General features: G+C 34.8%; 2 protein-coding genes across 2 annotated transcripts; one reads left to right on the top strand and one right to left on the bottom strand.

Annotated features, from left to right (window-relative positions):
- Positions 1 to 763: 763 nt before the first annotated feature.
- On the bottom strand, positions 764 to 9,871 carry LOC135636884 (mitogen-activated protein kinase 2-like). The gene is made up of 7 exons (XM_065149011.1): positions 9,762 to 9,871; positions 9,441 to 9,653; positions 6,197 to 6,326; positions 4,191 to 4,328; positions 2,458 to 2,790; positions 1,109 to 1,292; positions 764 to 1,018 (listed from the first exon to the last, which is right to left on the bottom strand). Exons 2-7 carry the CDS (start codon positions 9,596 to 9,598, stop codon positions 846 to 848), a joined length of 1,116 nt encoding a protein of 371 aa, XP_065005083.1. The 5' UTR covers positions 9,599 to 9,653; positions 9,762 to 9,871; the 3' UTR covers positions 764 to 845.
- Positions 9,872 to 12,530: 2,659 nt separating this feature from the next.
- Positions 12,531 to 20,957, top strand: LOC135636883 (NADH dehydrogenase [ubiquinone] 1 alpha subcomplex subunit 9, mitochondrial-like). The gene is made up of 12 exons (XM_065149010.1): positions 12,531 to 12,714; positions 12,846 to 12,942; positions 13,302 to 13,366; positions 13,682 to 13,767; positions 13,869 to 13,953; positions 14,041 to 14,111; positions 16,104 to 16,235; positions 17,782 to 17,897; positions 18,029 to 18,152; positions 18,343 to 18,411; positions 20,471 to 20,591; positions 20,666 to 20,957. Exons 1-12 carry the CDS (start codon positions 12,618 to 12,620, stop codon positions 20,794 to 20,796), a joined length of 1,194 nt encoding a protein of 397 aa, XP_065005082.1. The 5' UTR covers positions 12,531 to 12,617; the 3' UTR covers positions 20,797 to 20,957.
- The last annotated feature ends 267 nt before the right edge of the window (positions 20,958 to 21,224 follow it).

The following is a 21,224-nucleotide window of genomic DNA, read 5'->3' as shown; positions in this document are numbered from 1 at the left end:
CTACCTCACTCCAAAGTTTTGGCCTCTGGTGAAGACATTCCAGGTTGGAATGGCCCAACATTGTCTAGAATTAATGTGAGATGTGTACCAACCTTAAATATTCCTGGCTAATCCTCCAAAACCTATTGTCACTGCACTTTCCAAGCTTGAGAATTTTGTTTTAGTAAAAGAAAATCTTCAAAACAAGTACACAGAGATTATTTGTGGTATAGATTTGGTGAAAGCCTGATCACTATGCCAAGCATCTGTTCTGGAATAGTGAGACCCAGGTTTTTTTTCTTGCTTCCAACAAGTAGATAAAATTAATGGTATGAATCTAGTACAAATATTGACAACTTAAACATGGTGGAGAAGATAAATGTTTTCAGTGCATGAAAAAGTAATAAAGCAATCACCATTGAAAGATCCACAAGATTTAAATGCTTAAAGATCAAGCAAATAGAACACATAAAAAGGATTTTTAAGACAGATAAATACAAAAGCTAAGACATATATTAGTTTCATACTAATATTTTAACATAAACAGTTATATTTTCAAAGAAGATTCGGGGAGAAAGATCTAATAACAACTGCTTCCAAGTAGTTGACAAAGGAAGATAGCACATGAAATAATCTCCCATGCAAACAGCACAAGCTTCTCAAAGAATACATTTCCGAGTAGGCAATTAAAGCACTTTTTTGGATTCAGGCTGTCCAAGTTATCATATTTCCTCAAGCCATGAATCAATTTGCAGAAGTCCAACGAGTTGCCCAATGATTAGACTTCACTGGTTTAGCAGGCTTCATTTCAAAGATTGGTTCCAACTACAAATGCCAACGGCAAATATAGAACATACAGAAAAATCCTAGCGCACTGGATCTGGATTGAACTTCAATGATTCTCTCCAAATAAGTTCTTTAATATCTTCCTCAGTATTTGATGGATGTTCAAAATCAAAACTGAATGGAGTTGGGCAAACAGGTTCATCATTAATGTCATGAAGCGACGCTAAGTATGGATGGTGCAGAGCTTCGTCAACTGCCACAAGAACATACACGAAATGGTAGTCTCTCTTGAAAACGAAGACAGCAGTCTAAAGCTCAATCAAAAATCACTTCAGCCGCATACCTGTAATTCGCTTGCTTGGATCAAATACAAGCATTTTCTCTAGCAAATCAATGGCTCCATTGGACATGGTGGGAAACTTAGCATGCAACTGTTGCTTTGGGTATTGAGGGAATTGTCTCACATATCGTCGAGCATTGTCACTTCGGAGAAATCCAAGGCTCGAATCATCAGGTGAACCTATTAGCTTTCATGATGAAGAATTTCAATGTCATGTCAGATTATTGGCTACAAGAAGTTATCAATTAATTCTACAGGACCATAAGACGCCAACTATAGGTGCTTAAGTATTTAAAAATGATTGAATTTCAAACACAATCTAAACTGATTTTTCAGAAGCACATTATTTTTCTGCATTTGTCACCAATAATATCAATTACACCACATCTACCATAATGGAATTTAACTGCAGCTAGATTACCAGAGGGAGTACACCAAGTGATGTAGATATTATGAATATGAGAAATTCTTCATAAAAACAGAGACCAAGAATTTAACAGTATGCCATTGGTTGGCTGGTGTTGACCAGTACAAGTCAATTACACTGCCATGGGCGTGTAAGCACACTAGGCTTGTTACAAATAAATAAAAGTACATGACATTGGTATACTGCTTTGGTAAACATTCAGCCACGGATATGGTTGCAAAAGATGGACTTCAGGTACTATCAAAGAAGTGCACTTGTCCAACTGAATAAAAAGGCATATATGCCTGATGGTTGCATTTCAGATGTTAATAATTGCTTTTGACCTTGTTATCAAGAGTTAAATAACCTTAGCTACATATGATAGCCTCAAGAAAAACGCAACCACCAAAATGTGAACAATGATAAACTTTCTATCAGAAAGTTTGGAGTAGAAAATAAATTGTCACTACGGTTAACGTGTTTACGTGAAGAGAATTCAAACATATGCATACTTTCCTGGTTTTTCTGATGTACATGAATATGCACAAACTGCAAACAGGAACAGTCATGGCATATCTGTTAAATAAACTAAAAATGAACAAGCACTGCAATTGGAGGTAAATGGTTCATTAGTTGTAACTAATCAAAATACACAGTCAATGTTTAGCAACCACTTAATCATTACAAAGAAAAAAATTGATCTTAGAGAGTCAAGGCACTGTCCTGACTCAGAGAGAGAACTTTTGTTGTACGGTGCACTAACACTCTAACAATATGAGGAAAGTTAAATACCAACAAGAACCATGACCTTTATCACTATGTAAACCATTATCTGCAATAATATTAAGTTGGTTGATAATAAGCGTATCATAGGAAAAGGTAAATCATCTCCAAACATTCAAAGTAAAAATTTTATTCAACCATGGAATACATTCAACGAGTGTACCTCGGTTATCAGCCTTAACTGATGGACATAGTCTTTTCCAGGAAATAAAGGTTCTCTAGTCACAATTTCACCAAATATGCACCCAACCGACCAGATGTCAATAGCAGCAGTGTACTCTGAACAGTTCAGCAGCAGTTCAGGTGCTCGGTACCATCGTGTGACAACATACTCAGTCATGAAATCCGTCTCAGAAGTTGTCCTTGCCAATCCAAAATCTCCAATCTTAAGGTCACAATTTGCATTTATAAGCAAATTGCTAGGCTTCAGATCACGATGCAAGACATTCGCTGAGTGCACATATTTCAGGCCTCGAAGTAATTGATAAAGAAAGAACTGCCAAGGATATTTGAGTGTCATGGAAGTCAAGATACTATTAGATAAGAAAATCCTTGTGATATATCAGACTATCATGCAGCACATGTAAGAAAACTAAGGTTCTTTGATATTGTGAACAAAACTATTTACTAATGAAAACTAAATAGATGGTTGGTAACTGAAGTTTGCATTAGCAATTTATTTTTAGAATAGCAAGCATTGTTACATCTTGAGCCTAGAAAAAAGAACTGCTAAGGAATTCTAGGTTAACAAGCTAGAAACCTTGAACATGTCAATAACTGAATTTTGACAGTTAATATTACAGTAACAAACATGTACTCTACTATGCATTAGAAAACTTTTCAAAATGCAGTACAGGACAAAGATTCAAGAAAAGTTCATGTAAATTCTACCAAAGTCACAGACAGATCTAACGTAAAATGTATCTGTAGATTAATTAATATTTTTGTCAATGGGTTTGGGTCAGTCAAGAGAGCCATTGAGGTTTACATCTTATGTTTCCACAGATACCCGTCATCTCATTATGCATCAAAATACCATGTCTTTTCCTTGACCTTTAAACAGTTTGCTACATGCAAGAATAAAGTCATTGGAAAGCTGTAGAGATGACACACATCATTGGATTCTTAAAGTTACCAGAGATATGCACTCAATTGATACTTCATAGCATAAATTATGAGATTTAGCTCTATATTATATGCCATAATCATTCCGAATAGTAGTTATTATGAGATTACCATCTCTGTTTGATGCTATAAACATTCCAAAAAGTAGTTCTCCATTTTGTGTAATACTTTCGGTACAATGCAAGTTTCGTTTCATCCTGCATGATTTCATCAATATTCCATTTGACTATATTATTCATGAGAAAATCTGGAATAACTAAGCTTATTGAGCCCATGAAATTTTTTTATTTAGTAATTCATCTAATGTTGCTTTTTTTTTGTCTTTTTGTCCTTCTATGTGAGTTTCTTTTGACATCCAATTAATTTAGAAATTCTTGAGCTTTGCACTTCACATAAAGTTTATAGTTTCTTTCCAAAAAGTTACATATGGACAACAACAAAAAATTGAGAAATATTAAAATCAAGGGAAAAACACTCGATGACAAAATGGATTGAGATTACAAGTGAAGGAGACTAATAACTGGAACAATATGTCCATCCAAAGTCCAAACACAAACATTAGGGCTCAGAGAAAAACTATATGTAACCCATTAGAGGATCAAAATATAAGATTCACTCAAAAATATTGACAAGGAAATGTTTCACTTGATATCCATACATGATATTTAGACATTCACAATAAGAAAAAAATTAGAATATTATATAAAACTCATGAAGAACTTCATTCCTTATTCAAGTTGGTCCAATCCGCAGAAATTGCTAGTAACAAACCTGGCAATGGTTGTCAGTCAATGGTTTGCTGGAGCGTATTATCTGATGAAGATCAGTATCCATTAACTCGTAAACAATGTATACATCATTGAAATTTTCCCTGTTTGGAGGGCGTACGATGTCCTTTATTGCAATAACCTGTAATGGATAATAGTTATCACAATGTGCAAGTACTATAAAGTATAAACTATAAAGGCAACGCTGAATGATAACAATTCCATCAGTCAAACACTTATGCTGTCTCAAAAAAATTAAATACATATGTCCTGAAAAGATGAAGATCCTCTTGGGAAACATTGAACTTCATTTTAAAAGTGTCAGATCAAACGCAACTATTCAAAGCATAAGAGAAATCTAATCTGACCAAACTGTAGCAGTAAGTAATAGTACCAAATGAACAAGATTTGTCATAACCATACATTATGCATAATTGTTTCCTTTCTTAAACTATATCCTCCAAGAAAACAGATAAATTATATATATCATATTGAATAAAAAAATATCCTCTTTCTATTTCCATCATGACTACTGCTAGATTAAGTATTCTTCATGACTAATAAAAACAATAAGAATTCCACATTTTTTTCTTTTTAGTTTTAAATCATTTTTCAGTAATTGAATTTTTTTATTACCAAGAATATTACATGAAGTACAAAGTCAAAATACAAAAAAAAGGGAAAAGAACTCAAAACTCTAACACAAGGATTACAATTCCCTCTATCCACCAACAGAAGCTACCAAAGATAAAGGCAATCAGAAGTAGCTCCCACCCAATAACACAGCAACAAGCTTCAAACAAACAGACTTCAGAGTCTATGATTACAGAGTCTCATGTTCAGTCTGTTATCTTCAACAGATTCGTTGAAGAAGCTTTTTTCATCCTCATTCATATCAGACATCCTGCTAAACTTCATTTTCTACACATCAGTGATTCTCTAAATAATTTGTATCTCAGTGCTTCTGCAATCAGAGAAACAAGCATTTCTTTCAGACAATATCAGATGGCCTGCACAATTGCCAGTGCACATTGCTGCATCCCCTTGCTTAGTGTCTTTTCTTTGATGTTTCTTTTATATCAGAAAAATCTGATCCAAACTCATGATTTATCTGCTATGTCCCTCTATTCTAAGATATCATTCCAAATTTTTAGCTGAAATATTAACATTGAAAGCTAGATGCAATCTTGTGAGACAAAGTTTCATTAACCTACCCAACAGAGCTTGCGTTACAAATGTATGATTTTGAAGCTTGTGTTAACAATAATTAGTGGCAACTTATTAGGAATTGAACAAAGGATAATTTTTTTAAAAGCTGAAAATTGTGGAGCTCCATAATTGCAAAGAAAGATAATGACTGAAATCCATAGACAACCTGATGGAAAGACCAAGAAACATCTGACCATAATTATTCCTGGGTTGTAAAGATTGGGCATCATAAAATAAAACCATAATTATTTCTGCTGGTTTTATCTGAAGTGCAGAATTAAGTCATTTCAACGATGGACAACAATTATGACAGGGCCATCCATCATCAACCATCACAAAACCTGTTTTACTTATAGATAACTTGTAATTGATATTAATGACTGAAATCCATAGACAACCTGATGGAAAGACCAAGAAACATCTGACCATAATTATTCCTGGGTTGTAAAGATTGGGCATCATAAAATAAAACCATAATTATTTCTGCTGGTTTTATCTGAAGTGCAGAATTAAGTCATTTCAATGATGGACAACAATTATGACAGGGCCATCCATCATCAACCATCACAAAACCTGTTTTACTTATAGATAACTTGTAATTGATATTAAGGAAAAATGAATGAGGAACAACAATGCAAATTAATGAATCATAGCATAACTAGAAACAACTTCAGAGAGAAAAACTAAAATCAAGGAAAAATGAATGAGGAACAACAATGCAAATTAATGAATCATAGCATAACTAGAAACAACTTCAGAGAAGCTAAAGGAAAGTTGAAGTCATTTTCATGCTTAACTTACATTCTCATGGTTCATATGACGAAGAAGCTTTATTTCCCTTAAGGTTCTTTTGGCATCAATTCTGTTATCAAATGCATTGCTAATCTTCTTTATTGCAACCTCTTCATGGGTCTGAGAATTCACTGCAGCACTAGAGACAAGGGAGAAATAACTCCTATTTAGTCTTGGAAGTACCAAATATTGATTAGAAGAATTAAGCTAACAAAGTCTTCAGCAAAGTAGATGGATTATCCTGTGCTGACAAAATGAAAAAAAAAAATCTAAATTAATTCAGAATTATAATTTTGATTCCAACTTGGTTGAAGGGTTATGCAAAGTATGTCAATGTAAAAAAAACACTCAAAAGCAAATAAGACAAACAAAGTTTGAAACAATGTACCACTTCTAGGGAAAAGCCAAAAGGTAAAAGAATGCTGCAAAAAGGTACCATTTATGTCTGCAATACAATGCTTTTTCTTCCATGCCCATGGGATGAACATCTTACCCACTTCAAAACTATAGCCTGATTGGTCATGTATATACACATTAAGAGTAGTATTTCACTCACATTAGATGGCTAACAAACGTTTGGTGTATACATGCAACAATTAAGAGTATCACCCTCTTTCCCTATTAATATCAATTGGTATCACAGTATTACGACTATACACCCCAAGTTGTTAGAAGCTCAAATCATAAAAAGCCCCTACAGTCTCTTAGAACCTACAAGTAATGTGTAAGTACAGAAATGTATCACAATGAGATATTTTGTGTAGAAGTAACAATAGAGCCAAGGAGAAATCAAGCAGAGGTGGAACAAAATATAGCAGCATAAATAAGAAAATTAAGATCACCCAAACATATGGCTACTTTGAAATGCAACAGTAGTAAAAAATAGAACAGAAAAAGAAATGGAACATACAGAAACAAGAAAAAGCCACAAATAAACATTAATTTTTATGTTTCAAGTTTGATATTGAAGATGACTGAATTGAAAATTTTTTGGCACTTCTGCAAAATAAAAGGGAGAGGGTTGACAGCAACAACAGCAGTACAGCCAAGCAGAATAGTTGAAGTGGTATCCAGAAATAGCAGCATACAGCAAGATAGGAAAAAAGCAGTAGTCAAACAATAAAAAAACAAAAAAGAGGAAAAAAAGAAAAGGCCATTAATAAGCAGATCCTTAATTGTATTCTGTTTCAAGTTTCATTTTGAGGATGACCTAAGTACAATTAATTCTTGCACTTCTGTGATTATGGGTCACAACCAGTGATTTCGTTTCGGCCATATTAAATAAAAAAATGACTCTCAGTAAATAAAGAAAAAAAGAAAATATTTTTTATGCATCACAGGACGTAGAGATACCATTAAGCAGAATTCTACTATTTTGATTATAATTTATGAACACAAAAGTATAAATGAAAAATGAAGCATAGGGAAATTAAAAATATTACTATAGGATAAGTGCCCAAGTTGTCCATAAATTCGCATGAGGTGTGCAAGGGCATCCAGGGGTTTTGGAAATGAATCAAATGATTTGGCCAGAGATGCACATTGGATGTGTATAAAATTGTTTTTTGTACACATACTTATGGAAATGGATTTTTGCATGCAATAATAAATCCACATATATTAACCTTCCCTAGTGCCCACATTTGATAAAGCCTTGTGTACCCAACAGTCCTTTTAAGAGGGTGAAGCTTGGTGTCAATGGTAAGGTTTCTCATTTGTTGTACATATAATACTGTTACAAATTCAAGGCTGCGGCATCTTTATGTCGTCTATCTTGGAAGTCTTAGGAGAAGAGGCCAAAGGACGAAATATATTATTTGGCTTTAGAAGGAACAAAGTTTGGAAAGGATAAAAAATTGGAAGAAGCATGGAAGTATTTGTGTGAAGGTAAACATCTTGTCCTTGTCTCATACATCAATCCAGTTCTGAATTCAAGCTGTTGATTAAACTGATACATTTTCAGTTTTAATCAATGTAGCCAACCAAACATTTCCCTGCTTTGGCTTTGAACTTGAGAGAAACATACTTGAAGCTTAAAATCAATTCCAAAATGCAATGCCAGTAGCCCTAGTGATAGAGAAGAATAAAGAAAAAACAGAATATGAGAGCAAAAGAGCAGAGAACAAAAGAATGAACAAAGCTTAGTAGAAAGTAGAAACAACATACAAGTGCAGTGAATTTAGTGGCGATGCTAGATAAATCACCTAAAATTGAAGAAACTGAATCTGGAAACCAAGAATCACACATATTTTTTCCTCCATCAAGCACATGGCACATTATTCAAGCATGCCATTGAACCTTATACACACGGAGTGAGTCAAGGTGTAAACTGTGTGCCTTGTTGTGAACACCATGTGCCTACTGCACATTGCTCATGGTCGTAATGGAAAAACTTGTACCTCATTATCCCTAACTTCCACTCAAGGCACATGTCAGGCATGTCTCTCATTAGACAACAGACTGGTCTTCGTGGTCATCACAGATTTCATGTCAACATAAGATCAACTACGAGCTCAAATATTCCATGGTAAATGATAGCAAATTTTCAATAGGAGCAATTCAGGTAAAATCAAGCAAAATGAGTTTCCTTTCATACTTTCATTTTAAAAGCTTAAATTATATTTTGTTTTCTTGAATATATATATGACAAATTGGGAAAAGAGTGCAGTGCCTCTTCCACAGGCTGACCTCGCATAACTAAAGTAGACAACATAAAGCTCAGGATCAGGATCCACTATAAACATCAGTCAACTAAAAGCAGCAAGGAGCACTAGCGGGATCATGAAGATGGCATGTAATTAACGTTGCAGTAAAGGTTTGACATTGAAAAGCATACCCCATAATATAGGTTGTCTTATAAAAGTGTGATCTAAAGGAGAACCCTTAAGCAAACTTCATTCCAATCATCTCAAGACTCAAGGTCATCTTTCTTGTCTTATAAAAGTATTTTCCTATGGGACGATATAGATTTCAGATCGCCTCAAGCCACTACTAGTTTAGTGTCCATCTCTCTGCTACAAGAAGTTCTGCTCGGTCTTTTTGGATGTCTCAGACATGATGATAAGTCGGAACTCCAAACCGCTGCATCATAAATCATTCGGAACCCTACCTATTCTTCTTTTTTTTCCAATTTCAATCCAGCACAAAGTAAACACAAGAACCCAATTGGAACTCGACGCTTCTCCAGCATGTGCCCGCCAAAAGCAATTCGAAACAGATGGAAAACTACAAAGATGGAAACTTTTTGGCTCACCAGATGATGCCGCAGGCGCCGCGGCCGATGGAGCGGAGCGGGGGAACGTACTTGGCGGTGACCTCGAAGAGGTTCCCGAACACATTGTACTGCACGTAGCGGCCGCCGTGCGTCGGGACGCCCTTGATGTGCCCCTCCCCGGTGGAACCGGACTCCATTCCGAGGATCTCCTCACTGGGCTCCTCCTCCTCCTCTTCCTCTACCTCCGGAGGGCTTTAAAAGGGAAGAAGAGATAGAAGGGATGGTAGAAAGGGAAAGGTAGGATCTTGTGAAGAAGGAGGAGAGGAGGAGGCAAAAGGCGGGAGGGAAGGAAGGGGAAACCCGTGAAATGGGAGTTGAGGAGTGCTTTCGTCTCTGCTTCGGTGGCTGCCTCTTCTTGCGGACGCTTGTCACCGCCATCGAAGATATCTCTCGCCCCTCTCGCTCTTTGGGCCTCACGGTGTACGCCTCCAGCCTGAGACGAGTTGTGAGGATGCAGGGGAACGTCGTCTTAGTTAAGTCCGTTTGGGGCTTTTTACACGCCTATCCTTATCCATTGCAAAAATATCATACTTGCCCCTGAATTAATATCATACATTGAATTCATCAAATAATAGTCATAAAATCCCTCAAATATTAAAAAAATAATGTAATGAAAGTTAGTATGATGTTGGAGTACTAATAAGAAAGTTTAAGATGGTTTGGACTTTGGAGCAAGTTTATTAAACAAAAAAAAGGATTCGATGACATGATTAAGTAAAACGATGAGAATCAAGGAGATCTTTATTGATTACTATTGCATTTGTAATAGCTCGCATAATAACATCTTTATTCGATCACATAATCTCTCCCATCTTATTATTGTAAAACAAAATTTTTTAAGTAATATTGTATTTGTAAATTCTAATCAAAATGGATGAGATCTTTCCTCTAATCAACGACATTCTAATCAAATGTCAAATGGACTAGCATTCTTCTATGCTCGATATAGATCATGATGAATTTCGATACATCAATATACTTTATGTCAGACAATACATCGATTACTTATCTTTATAATTTATCATGGATCACCTCATTTGCATGTATGTGCATGCATAGTTTGAGATGAATGACAGTGAATTGAATGACAAGAACAGAAAATATATGATAAGTTATTATGAGAATTCCTTCAATATCCCCTAAGGAATCCTATTATAATATAAACTTATTTTCTATTGATTAATATTTATCATTAGAATCTAATTAATTATATTATATATCTTATCCAATTATAAATGATCATATAATATAACATATAGAGCTCAACTTTAAATTTGGAAATGCCATATTTCAGCTAAGGAGTTGTAGATACTGTCACGAAGAAAAAGAGAGGATATGGAGAGGGATTGATTTGGATTGATTGATTGATTTGAATAAATTTAGAAATTTTTGAAAAAAAATTAGTTAGATGGAATTAAATGTAAAACTAAAATTTATATAAAAAAAAAGATAAATTCTGAATAAAGGAACCTAGTCCACTAAAAATAAATTAATGGGAATTTTCTGGATAAATATTTAAACACCAAAAATTTCATATTACTTGTATGGAATCCAAAATGATGCAAAATTACCAAACAATATTGCTAATACCATATATTTAGGTTTTACCATGAGTTTTTTTTTTTTTCATATTATTACTATTTTTTTTTTTGTAAAATAAAGAAAAATTAATCGATGTTTGTTAAAATTGATTGACTCTTGGATCGATTCAATAAAAGTTTAAATATTTGATTTATTCCTCTTAAATCCTAGATTATCCTTTTTTTTTTTCAAATTATATCCTGCTACCCTCATTCCCAAATTGCCTTCATCTCCTCCTTTTTTTTTTCTTTTTTTTTTTCTGCTCCTCCTCCTTATACTCTACTAGATTAGTCGTTATACCGTACAGTAATTCACTGAATATAATAAAACTAAGAAACTCAAGTTATCCTAAAAAATATAATATATATACAATTATCCTTAATCCATCATAAATTAAAAATATTATGTAAAATATCTTATAATAATATGCTAGTAGTTCTAGATAAGTTTGGATTATTTTGTTAAAAATTAACTAAATTTATACTTGATTACATATTTAACCAAAAAAATATCATTCTTGAAAACTTATCGTCCAACTCAAAAGAAATAAAAATAAAAATATTATATATTTTAGAATAAGTACTAGTAGTTCTATAAAAGTTTAAATTGATCGGATGAAAATTAACTCGAATTACACTCAAATTATGTTCGATTAAAATTCAACATAAAAATATTAGATTTCAAAAATTAATCATCATAAATTCATATAAAATAAAAAAAGTGATAATAAATGTATTAGCATCTTACCCTAGTAGTTTCAATAAAGTTTGGATAAATTTGATGAAAATTCAAGAAGTTATGCTCGATCGTGTGTTCAACAAAAAAAATCATATTTCAAAAATTAATCATCCTAAAATTATATAAAAATAAAAAATAAAAAATAAATTAGCATCTCACCCTAGTAGTTGTAAGGTACTTTAAATAGATTTGATGAAAATTTAACCAGTAACATTCGATCACCGATTTAACCAAAAAATACCTTGGTATTCACCCTAAAATCATACGAAATAAAAAAAATGCTAAATATCTTAAAATGACATACAAGTAGTTATAAAGAAGTTTAAATTGATTTAATAAAAAAATATCTTGGTTATGCTGATGGATTCAATAAAGTAGAACCTAATCTATTATCACTAAACTCGACCCGATATAAAGTGATTTGATCGGAATCACTTATAATGAAATGAATCGGCTCGTGGATTTGTGACTTGAAATAGCATAATTCAAGGGTATTAATAATTTTTTTTTAAATTTTTTTAGTAAAAACTAAATAAATGTGTATCATCTGGTAAAAGTTTAATATTATAAGCTTTTTCTGGTAAATTGTCACTAATATTTAGCATTACAGGTATCGGACAAAATAACATCAGGCATTGGAGATCCATTCGGGGTTTGTATTGGGCCGGGCTTCATTCTCTCATTCGCTTATTGGGCCTCCAAACATGAACACTTTGGGGGTTTATTAACCCGCTCCCCTTTTCATCAACCCATCAGACCTGGGGGTTATTTTGATCTGCCTTCACCGGCGCCGCTGTACCCGGCGAGCGACTTGGGGAACCCTGACACCTTTTCGAAATGATGCAGGCTGGTTGGAGGCGCTCCGGGCGGCGATTCCTAGAGCAATCGCCCGCTCTCTCGACCTTGAAATCCATCTATCCTTTGTCTTCGTCTGGTAAACTCCATCGATTTTCTTTCTTGATATCGTCCTCCTTTAATTCAATCGTCTCTGCATTGTTGATTCTTTTTTATGGGGTCAAAAAACGTAAAAATTGGTATCATTTACTGAAAGATTTGTGGGCGTAGAATGTGGAGTCGATCGCCCTCGTTATGGATCTACGGTTGCTGTGAAGGGAACGGGCCATCTCATCCGCAAGGGAACCGGTGGACGATCTTCTGTCAGGTAAATCATGCGCTTTCGTGTTCAATCTCATGCGGTGTAGAACGATTTTGGTTTATCATCTAGTGATTGTTTTTCCGGTAGTTTATGAAGTGGATTGACCTAAATTTGCTTCATTTCATGATAATTATGGTGATCCGGATAACGTTGCTGATTTGTAATTGTTGCGTTTGTTAATGAAGTTACCTGATTGAGTTTTTATGATGTTTATGATTGATAAGGCCAAAAATATCCTTTGAAGTCTGCAACATTGTTCTTCTGGAGTGCAAGTTGTACTGGAATTTTACTCTGGATAGTTTGCTGTCTTGTAATGTCTATTCAGTTGTTGTTTCATGATCTAATTTGATTGGCCATCATGGCAGTGGAATTGTTGCTACTGTGTTTGGAGCTACTGGATTTCTTGGCCGTTATGTTGTCAGCCAGCTTGGTGAGTTCTGACTTGATTTTCTCTCTCTTCTTTTGATGGTACATCATTTTGGTTTTCTTTTCATTTGCTGGACCGTGTAATGTCTCAACGTGATATGACTAATGGTTAAAGATGATCAATATAACAAAACATCATTAAAATTCTTATTAGGGAAATGGCTGATTATTGTGGTTAAGACTATTATGCATCTTGACTATAGGTTTTCTAGGAGTCTTTAAGATTTTTGGGCCATTACTGTCACCTTCAGAGGTGGAGACCAATAAGAACCCTTCATTAGTGCCTATCATGAGATATGTTTTCTTCTTCCATGTGCAGCTAAAATGGGCTCACAAGTGCTGGTTCCTTTTCGGGGATCTGAGGATTCTCACCGGCACCTCAAATTGATGGGCGACCTTGGTCAGGTATGAGAGCTTTCAATTAGATTATCATAAAATTTGCTTTCTACTTAACATAATTATTTGCTCAAGATCTTATTTCTGGATTGTTTCATTTCGCTCCCCAGATTGTCCCTATGAAGTACAATCCAAGAGATGAAAATTCAATTAAAGCTGTAATGGCAAAGTCAAATGTGGTCTTCAATCTAATTGGTTAGTATAACTTGTGCTTTCTGTGGTGTTAAGATCATGTTGGAGGTTTAAAAATTAAGCAATCATAGTGGTCATTTGATGTGACAGGAAGAGAGTACGAGACTCGAAACTACAGTTTTGAAGAAGTGAACCATGCCATGGCTGAACAACTTGCAGTGGTATGTTTTTGGAAAGATTTTTTTATCAATTATAGCAATGTATTCTCGACCATTTCAGGCTTTAGCGTGGTTTTTTCTATGCAAATGGCCTTTGGTGATTGGTCTACCTTGTGAAATTGGGAAGAGATGATCTAGATCATTTGGGTGGCTGACAACTGATTAACAATTTTCATTTTGTTATGTTAAGTTTAAATTACGATTAATGACACCGAAGAACATTTAGGATCAATTTTTAGATGGTATGCTAACTTCTATACTTCAGTATTATCAAAGGGAATCTTACAGAGCTAAATCAGTTTGTTAAAGGTAGTTTGCAACTAGTCCTAACCGATTTTTAGTAAAAGTAAACCAGATTATATCAAATCTAGTTAATTTCTTTGGTTTGTTGATGTTAGATATATGTTCCCTTCTTCATATGTTGGTTGATGCTCAAATCCCTTCCCTGAGGCCTCAGTTTGGACTCATCTTGGTTACAGCTTGTGTTTGTTGCCAACTGCTAGGACCAAGAGCATTAGACTATAGCCGTTGCTAATGACATTTCTTATTTTCTTAAATGATACTCTGTCTAGGGTTTCCTTTTTCTTTTCCCCTTGAGAATGGATGAGATCTGCGGACACCATCATATGCTGTGTTAGCACTTGTGACTATGTTGGGTTGTGCTGTTATAAGGCTGGGCAGTGTGTGTAATTCTAGGAAGACTCTCACGATTCTATGTACTGAAATTCTACAGTCATCAAACTAGGTGGCTCTTTGATTCCCATATCATTTTGAACTTCAATCAGCCGACATTTTGCTTGATTCATAATTATGATGTTGGTGTAGGAAAGTCTTAATTAGGGATGTGGTACTAATCAAAGGGGTCATGGGTGTTATTCTACTAATGAAAATCTTGAAAGGCATGCTTATCATCATAGAAGTTCACATTCAAGAAATATTTGCCACAATGGAGAACATAGGTTGCAATCGGCCAGGATGATTGATGCGTTGGCTAAATTGGAAATTTTGTTTCCAGTGTGACATTAAACAAGTTAGTGAGTGGTTTCTTGTTACGGGTTTGTTGAACCATGGTAGTGTATCGGCCTAAATTTGTCTCAAAAGATCAGAAAACGCAAGGATTTCTCATGTCTTAAGATTGCTGAACTGATGTGGTACTCTTGTATGTAGGATTTGGTTTTAAGGGTCTGTACTCATTCTAAATGAGTTATTATAGGACAGTGGGTGTTTATCTTGCAGGTTTTAGGATCTTTGTAAATGGGTTTGGGTGGAATTAAGTAAATGACTTAAAGGAATAACTGACTAACTGCTAGATAAATCTTGTTGATCCTCTTCAGGGGTCATTCAAGGGTTTATTTGGCTATGATTTCATCGGGATAAGGTCACTCAGGGATGGAACATGTTTTGGAGTTTGGTGGTGGTTAGATGAGTTTTGATCAAAATTCTGAGTGGGTACCGGCCAGTGGCAACATGGGATTGCCAACAACACTAAAAAAAGAAATCCAGCAATGAAAAAATTGATGCAAACCATAGGCTAATTATTATTGAACTCCATGCTACTGTGGTCTCGTTTTAACACCAATTTTTTTCGAAAATCTCATTTTTGAACTTTGATTCCTAGTGATTTAATCTCTTCCAACCTATAAAATAGAATTCATAAATAAGTTATGAAGCACAGACACTTCAAAGTGATTGTTTTGTCCATGTTGTGTTTGACAGATAAATTGGTACTTCTCAGATGCTTTGTGACACTTATCAGATGTTTCCATGTATGTATGTTTATTGGCTTCTGAGGTTTACCCGCACCACTATGTTCTCTCTAAGTTCAATATTCTTGTTGCTCTTCTTTGTGTTTCGAACATGAGTTGTATGATTATGTTTTATAATATGCTTAGTCTACCATTTTTGACATTGCTTCTTTGTGGTAAATCGTAATTGCAATATAAAAATAAGATGCTACTTAAGTTTGTCGTGGACTGAATTTTTTTTCTTGTGCAGATTGCTAAAGAACATGGAGGTATAATGAGATTCGTACAAGTTTCTTGCTTAGGGGCATCTTCTTCATCTCCTTCCAGAATGTTGAGGGCAAAGGCTGCCGCAGAGGAGGCTGTCCTTAGACAGTTCCCAGAGGTAATAATCATACTATGTCTTCAGTTAGTTTTAATAGTTAATAGAAATGTGTGATCATACAAACATGAAGTCTCAGATGCAACATTAAATGGTTTTCCTTGCATTGTCTACCTTTGGTCGTCTTGTTTTTCTTTAGTTTGTTATGGGCTGCTTCCTGTTGTAGGGACATTATTGTGCCTGATAATGCCAAAACACTCAATCTAAGATTTTGGCTATGAACTAGGATAGGATGGGTATGGATCTTGTGTGATTTGTCTGTATATACTTGATTATGTGTACAAATCATATGACCAAATATTAGAAACTAGCTTTCTAGGATATCTTCGATACAAAATATGATTGTTATATTGTTTGATATTAAAACCACTGAAGAGTCTGATAAGCATGCAACTTCTGGATACATAGAATACTTTAAGAATTTGGTTGATGGGCATAAATTACAGATTCCAGACTGTTGAAATTTTTTGTGATTTTTTTTAATGGTTTATAACTTGCACTAAGCTTATTGGCTATTTGTGTTCCTTTCTTCAATTTTGATAAATTTATGATTTCTTGTTGGATGTATGGCCTGATACTTTTGTCCCTTCCTATCTAGTTTTATGTTTATTAATTTTTTTTTTCTTCTGAAAACAACTAAAGTGATGTTAAGTGCAAAACTTCGTTTTTCTTGACTGAGTACTCTTGTTGTCATGACAAAGCATATATTAGTTTTTAATATCACACTTAGAATGATATAATATGGAATGTTATCTTATAAGGATTGTTGTTTTACGACTTGGGGCTGTTTTGCTGTGTTTCTGGTGTGATCCATTTATGCCTCTTGCACCAGCTGATATAAATCAAATATTGGCCAGGCTATGTGTCAGTGCAACTGGCATTTGTCAGCATGATTTGGCATTTGGGAGCCTGTGCAACCAGGGTCCCGATGCTTGGCATCTTCCTTTATTTTTCATTTAAAATTTTTATTTATGATTGTTGTGTTATTTGAGACAGATTCATGTTTAGCTTTTAGCTATTGGATGTGATGTTCTTTATTTGATCAAGGTAGGAATGTTTCTTTGACAAGTATATCAGAAATTGCATGAAATTCTAAAGGTTCTTTTCAAGGTCGTAATGTTTCGATCTGTCAACTAGTTCAGCTATAAGAGTTGGCAAACTAGCTTAACTATGTTCTGTCTTATAAGGAAACCTGAAATTTATTTAGCATTTTAAATTATTTTGGGATAGTTTTCTTGTACTGATGTGTTTTTCTTCATACGAGCTAAAGTTTTGGAATTTTTGATGTGGCTCAATTGTAATTAAAGAAGAAGACTAATTAATATGGACAGTTGTGCATTCTTCACATGGTTTTAATTCTTGTTCTGTTGTAGATGATGATTAGTTTATTATTTCAATCTTATGCCATGAAAAATGGTATTGAAAGTTTATCTCTAATCTGTGTTGAGGTTCCTAATTTTTTCAGTGGAAGGAGAGAAGGCAACTCTCATTATTCATTGGATCGCATCATACTTCATTTTGAACTAATAAAGTTATGTTTTATTTTCAGGCCACAATTATGAAGCCTGGAATTATGATTGGTACAGAAGATAGGATTTTGAATAGATGGGCACAATTTGCCAAAAAATGGAGCTTTCTTCCACTCATTGGAGATGGATCTACAAAGTATTTTACATATCTTATTTCAACTAAATTTTTTATGGAGATAGCTATTGTCATGAATTATAAATTTTTTCCCATAACAAATGCAAACTTCATTATGCCTGTGAATTACATCAGGTAATCAATGTCTGCAGGATTCAACCAGTTTACGTTATTGATGTGGCTGCTGCAATTATGGCTTCCTTGAAAGATGATGGTAGTAGCATGGGAAAGGTTTATGAGCTTGGTGGACCAGAGGTTTATACTCTACATCAACTGGTCAGTATTCTGCATAAGTTTTTAATATTTTTAGATGTATTGAAAAGATGTTATAGCCTTTCAATGTGACATACTATAAAAGAAAATTCAAAAATACCTGTTTGAAATTCATTCCCCCATAATTCTGTTACTTCGTTTGAATGAACTACAATCGAATTAATAGTTAATACTAAGATTGGAGTGATTGCAGGCAGAACTGATGTATGACATGATACGGGAATGGCCACGATATGTGAAAATTCCTTTCCCTATTGCAAAGGTATGAAAACACTAATGTTGATGCGTTCCTTGTTTTAGAAACTTTTTGACCTCATCTTTAAGAGAACTGTTATTAACATGTCTTGATTTGTCAGAACAACCAAATGAGCAAATCTTCATATAAGGTATCTGCTTTGGTCTCAATGCATTTAGGCAATGTTTTGGTAATAGGTTACACATGGAGGTCTTAAGTTTTCTTCTTTTGGTCCCAATAAGACCACTTAATTGATAGCAAGAGTATCATTTGGTGACTAGTGATTTTCCATAGCAAGTAGTATCTGGTAAAGGACTAGAGCATATACCAAGATTTGGAGTACTCCGTGGAGTATGGGTTGCTATAATTACATAATATCAAAGCCAGCTGAGGCTTAGGGAGCTTTTTTAAAATTATTATTCTTCCATCATATGAATCATATAATCTTGTGAAACACATTACATTAAGAGCTATAGTCTTCCATTGTGGAGTTGTTTCTCATAGATGTGAACCTTCTATCACAGAAATTTTGCTTTCTTCTGCTCTTTATAAGTTACAAATAATTAGAATATAGTTAGCTGCTGACCACCAGAGTCACACTAGTGTTCTTAGTGAAATATTCAGTGGTCTTAAAGGTTTTTGAGTATAGACATGGGATGTCAAAACCTGTCTGGATCCCTTGGGATTTAATGACTATAATGAAGCTTTTATGTATTTAGATAATCAATTGAATGCCATCTCTGAATATCTAATTGCACAACAGCGTGTCAATCTAGGCCGATAATGCACAGACCAAAGAATGTAGCTTCTGAAATTGTGGGTGACAATGACCTAGAATGTATAGACAATACGTGCAGACCAACATGAGAGTGACATGGATGGTCATTACACCTACTGTGTGGTGGGATCAAGGGATTAAAGTGGATGAGGGAAACTTTTTGGAAGTATGTAAATTTGCAAACCAGCAACTGTGGTTGCCGTTTCCAACACTTAACAAAGTTACCTGGAAGTGGAAGTATCCAATCCTTTATCAGCCGTTTATTTTCAACAAGTAGAACATCAACAGATATTTTCCTGAAATTCATCCTTAATTGCCTATGTGATCAATATGCTAAAGGTACTTCCATTGGTTGTGCGAGGCTGTAAACAGTTGATGCCATTGCTACCAGAGATTAAAGTATTGGCTGAAACTTAAAGTTTCGGCTAATGCTTTTCTTTCGATCAAAGCTTTGGGATGTGGAACAGTTGTGTACTTCTGGGCAATGCATTAAGGCTGAACCAGATGGTGAATCAATCCTGCTCAGTAATACCCAGTCTAGGTTATCGGAAGAGGTCAGGGACTTCTATATTTTCTGAGTCCTAGACCCTTAATTCACTGCATGCAGTGCCCTACTTAGTACTATACTGCAGAGATGGCTGCCGGCATTATTCATTGTGCTTGCCAGAACTCACTGGACCTCTCTAAGATGGAGAAGAGATGGAGACAATATTTTTGTTTTGGATCAAGATTTAGCTGCATGAACTTTTTCTTCTTTCTTGCCTTTCTTTTCATGGTGACACAACAATCAGGCAAACAGAGCTGACATTCTGGCTGCCAGTAAACACCAACTGTTTGATTGATTGCTCAAATTGCAAGTACAATTTATTGGACCTTTTTTGTTATAGCTTGTCATTTTCTCTTTTCTACGTGTATCTATGAAATTCAACTCCAACTGAATCTAACATCTGCCTGCTACTACTACTGATATTAACTAAATAGAACAACATGGGCGTTTAAATATACTAAATACACATGGGACAAGTTTAGAGATCATAAATGGAGGTACTATCTAGCTACGTTAATTGGTCTTTAAGGCAACAAAATGTATTATCAGGTGCATAAATTCATGAATGGTAAGCTTGTTAGGAGTCAAAATATCATATTAGTAAAGCCCTTGCTAGGTAGATACAAATCGACACAGTAACTTGACTTGATACATTATCACTTCTGCAATTCTCAGCACATCAGCCTATCCAGCTGCCCCAATCACAACTTTATGCTTGCAGGTATGTATTTTTTTGTCTGACATGTTTTCACTGGTTACAGGCAATTGCAACTCCTCGAGAATTGTTGTTAAAGAAAGTGCCATTCCCTTTACCCAACCCAGACATATTCAATCTGGATCAGATCAACTCTTTCACTGTGGACACTGTAGTATCAGATAATGGTAATATTAATATTATTAACATTAAAGCCATAACTGCCATCATTCTCATACATGACCATCTTGTTGTCTTACAGCTTTGACATTCAAGGATCTAGGTATTGTTCCTCACAAACTGAAAGGCTACCCTGTAGAGTACCTGATATCGTATCGCAAGGGTGGACCATCTTTTGGCTCTACAGTCAGTGAAAGAGTAACAGCAGAGTAAAATTGACCAGCTTTTGTCAATTTTAAGCCTTGGTCGAATTGACAACAATATATAAAGGATGAAGATTGTTGTAAGTACAATTTCTTGACTTTGGCTGTCGTCCAAGTTACCTATTTGGTGAGATATATATCAAACTCAAATCAAGCAGTGACTTTGCCGCTCGTCGCTTTCTGGGAGTGGTGCTTTCATTAGATTAATAAGTGGCAAGGATAGTTGTCAAAACTTCATTCCTTTGTTGCAGAGAAGATTACATATTTATAACTTCTCGTTCATCTTGTTTTACCCTTTTGAAGCTTGTACGCTAGTGTTTAAAGCCATTCTAATCAGCATCATCAGCTTTTACACATTTCGTTAATTTGCTGGTGTGTGTTGGCAACGAGTGGATCAGCATCATTCTCTCAATTCTTTATGCTCTTCAATCGCCGGTG

The sequence above is a fragment of the Musa acuminata genome, chromosome BXJ3-4, assembly GCF_036884655.1.
Source record: "Musa acuminata AAA Group cultivar baxijiao chromosome BXJ3-4, Cavendish_Baxijiao_AAA, whole genome shotgun sequence".
Classification (NCBI taxonomy): Eukaryota; Viridiplantae; Streptophyta; class Magnoliopsida; order Zingiberales; family Musaceae; genus Musa; species Musa acuminata.
Note: the sequence above shows the minus strand (reverse complement) of the source record. Positions and strands in the feature narration are given on the sequence as shown.

Bases quoted from the DNA above. Each gene is read 5' to 3' on its own strand.
- LOC135636884 (XM_065149011.1), bottom strand. From the start codon at position 9,598: ATGGAGTCCGGTTCCACCGGGGAGGGGCACATCAAGGGCGTCCCGACG. The intron at 4,329-6,196 runs GTAAGTTAAGCA...TATCCATTACAG, and splicing joins GTCATATGAACCATGAGAAT to GTTATTGCAATAAAGGACAT. The intron at 1,019-1,108 runs GTATGCGGCTGA...TTCTTGTGGCAG, and splicing joins TCCAAGCAAGCGAATTACAG to TTGACGAAGCTCTGCACCAT.
- LOC135636883 (XM_065149010.1), top strand. From the start codon at position 12,618: ATGATGCAGGCTGGTTGGAGGCGCTCCGGGCGGCGATTCCTAGAGCAA. The intron at 13,954-14,040 runs GTTAGTATAACT...TTGATGTGACAG, and splicing joins TGTGGTCTTCAATCTAATTG to GAAGAGAGTACGAGACTCGA. The intron at 18,153-18,342 runs GTCAGTATTCTG...GAGTGATTGCAG, and splicing joins TTTATACTCTACATCAACTG to GCAGAACTGATGTATGACAT.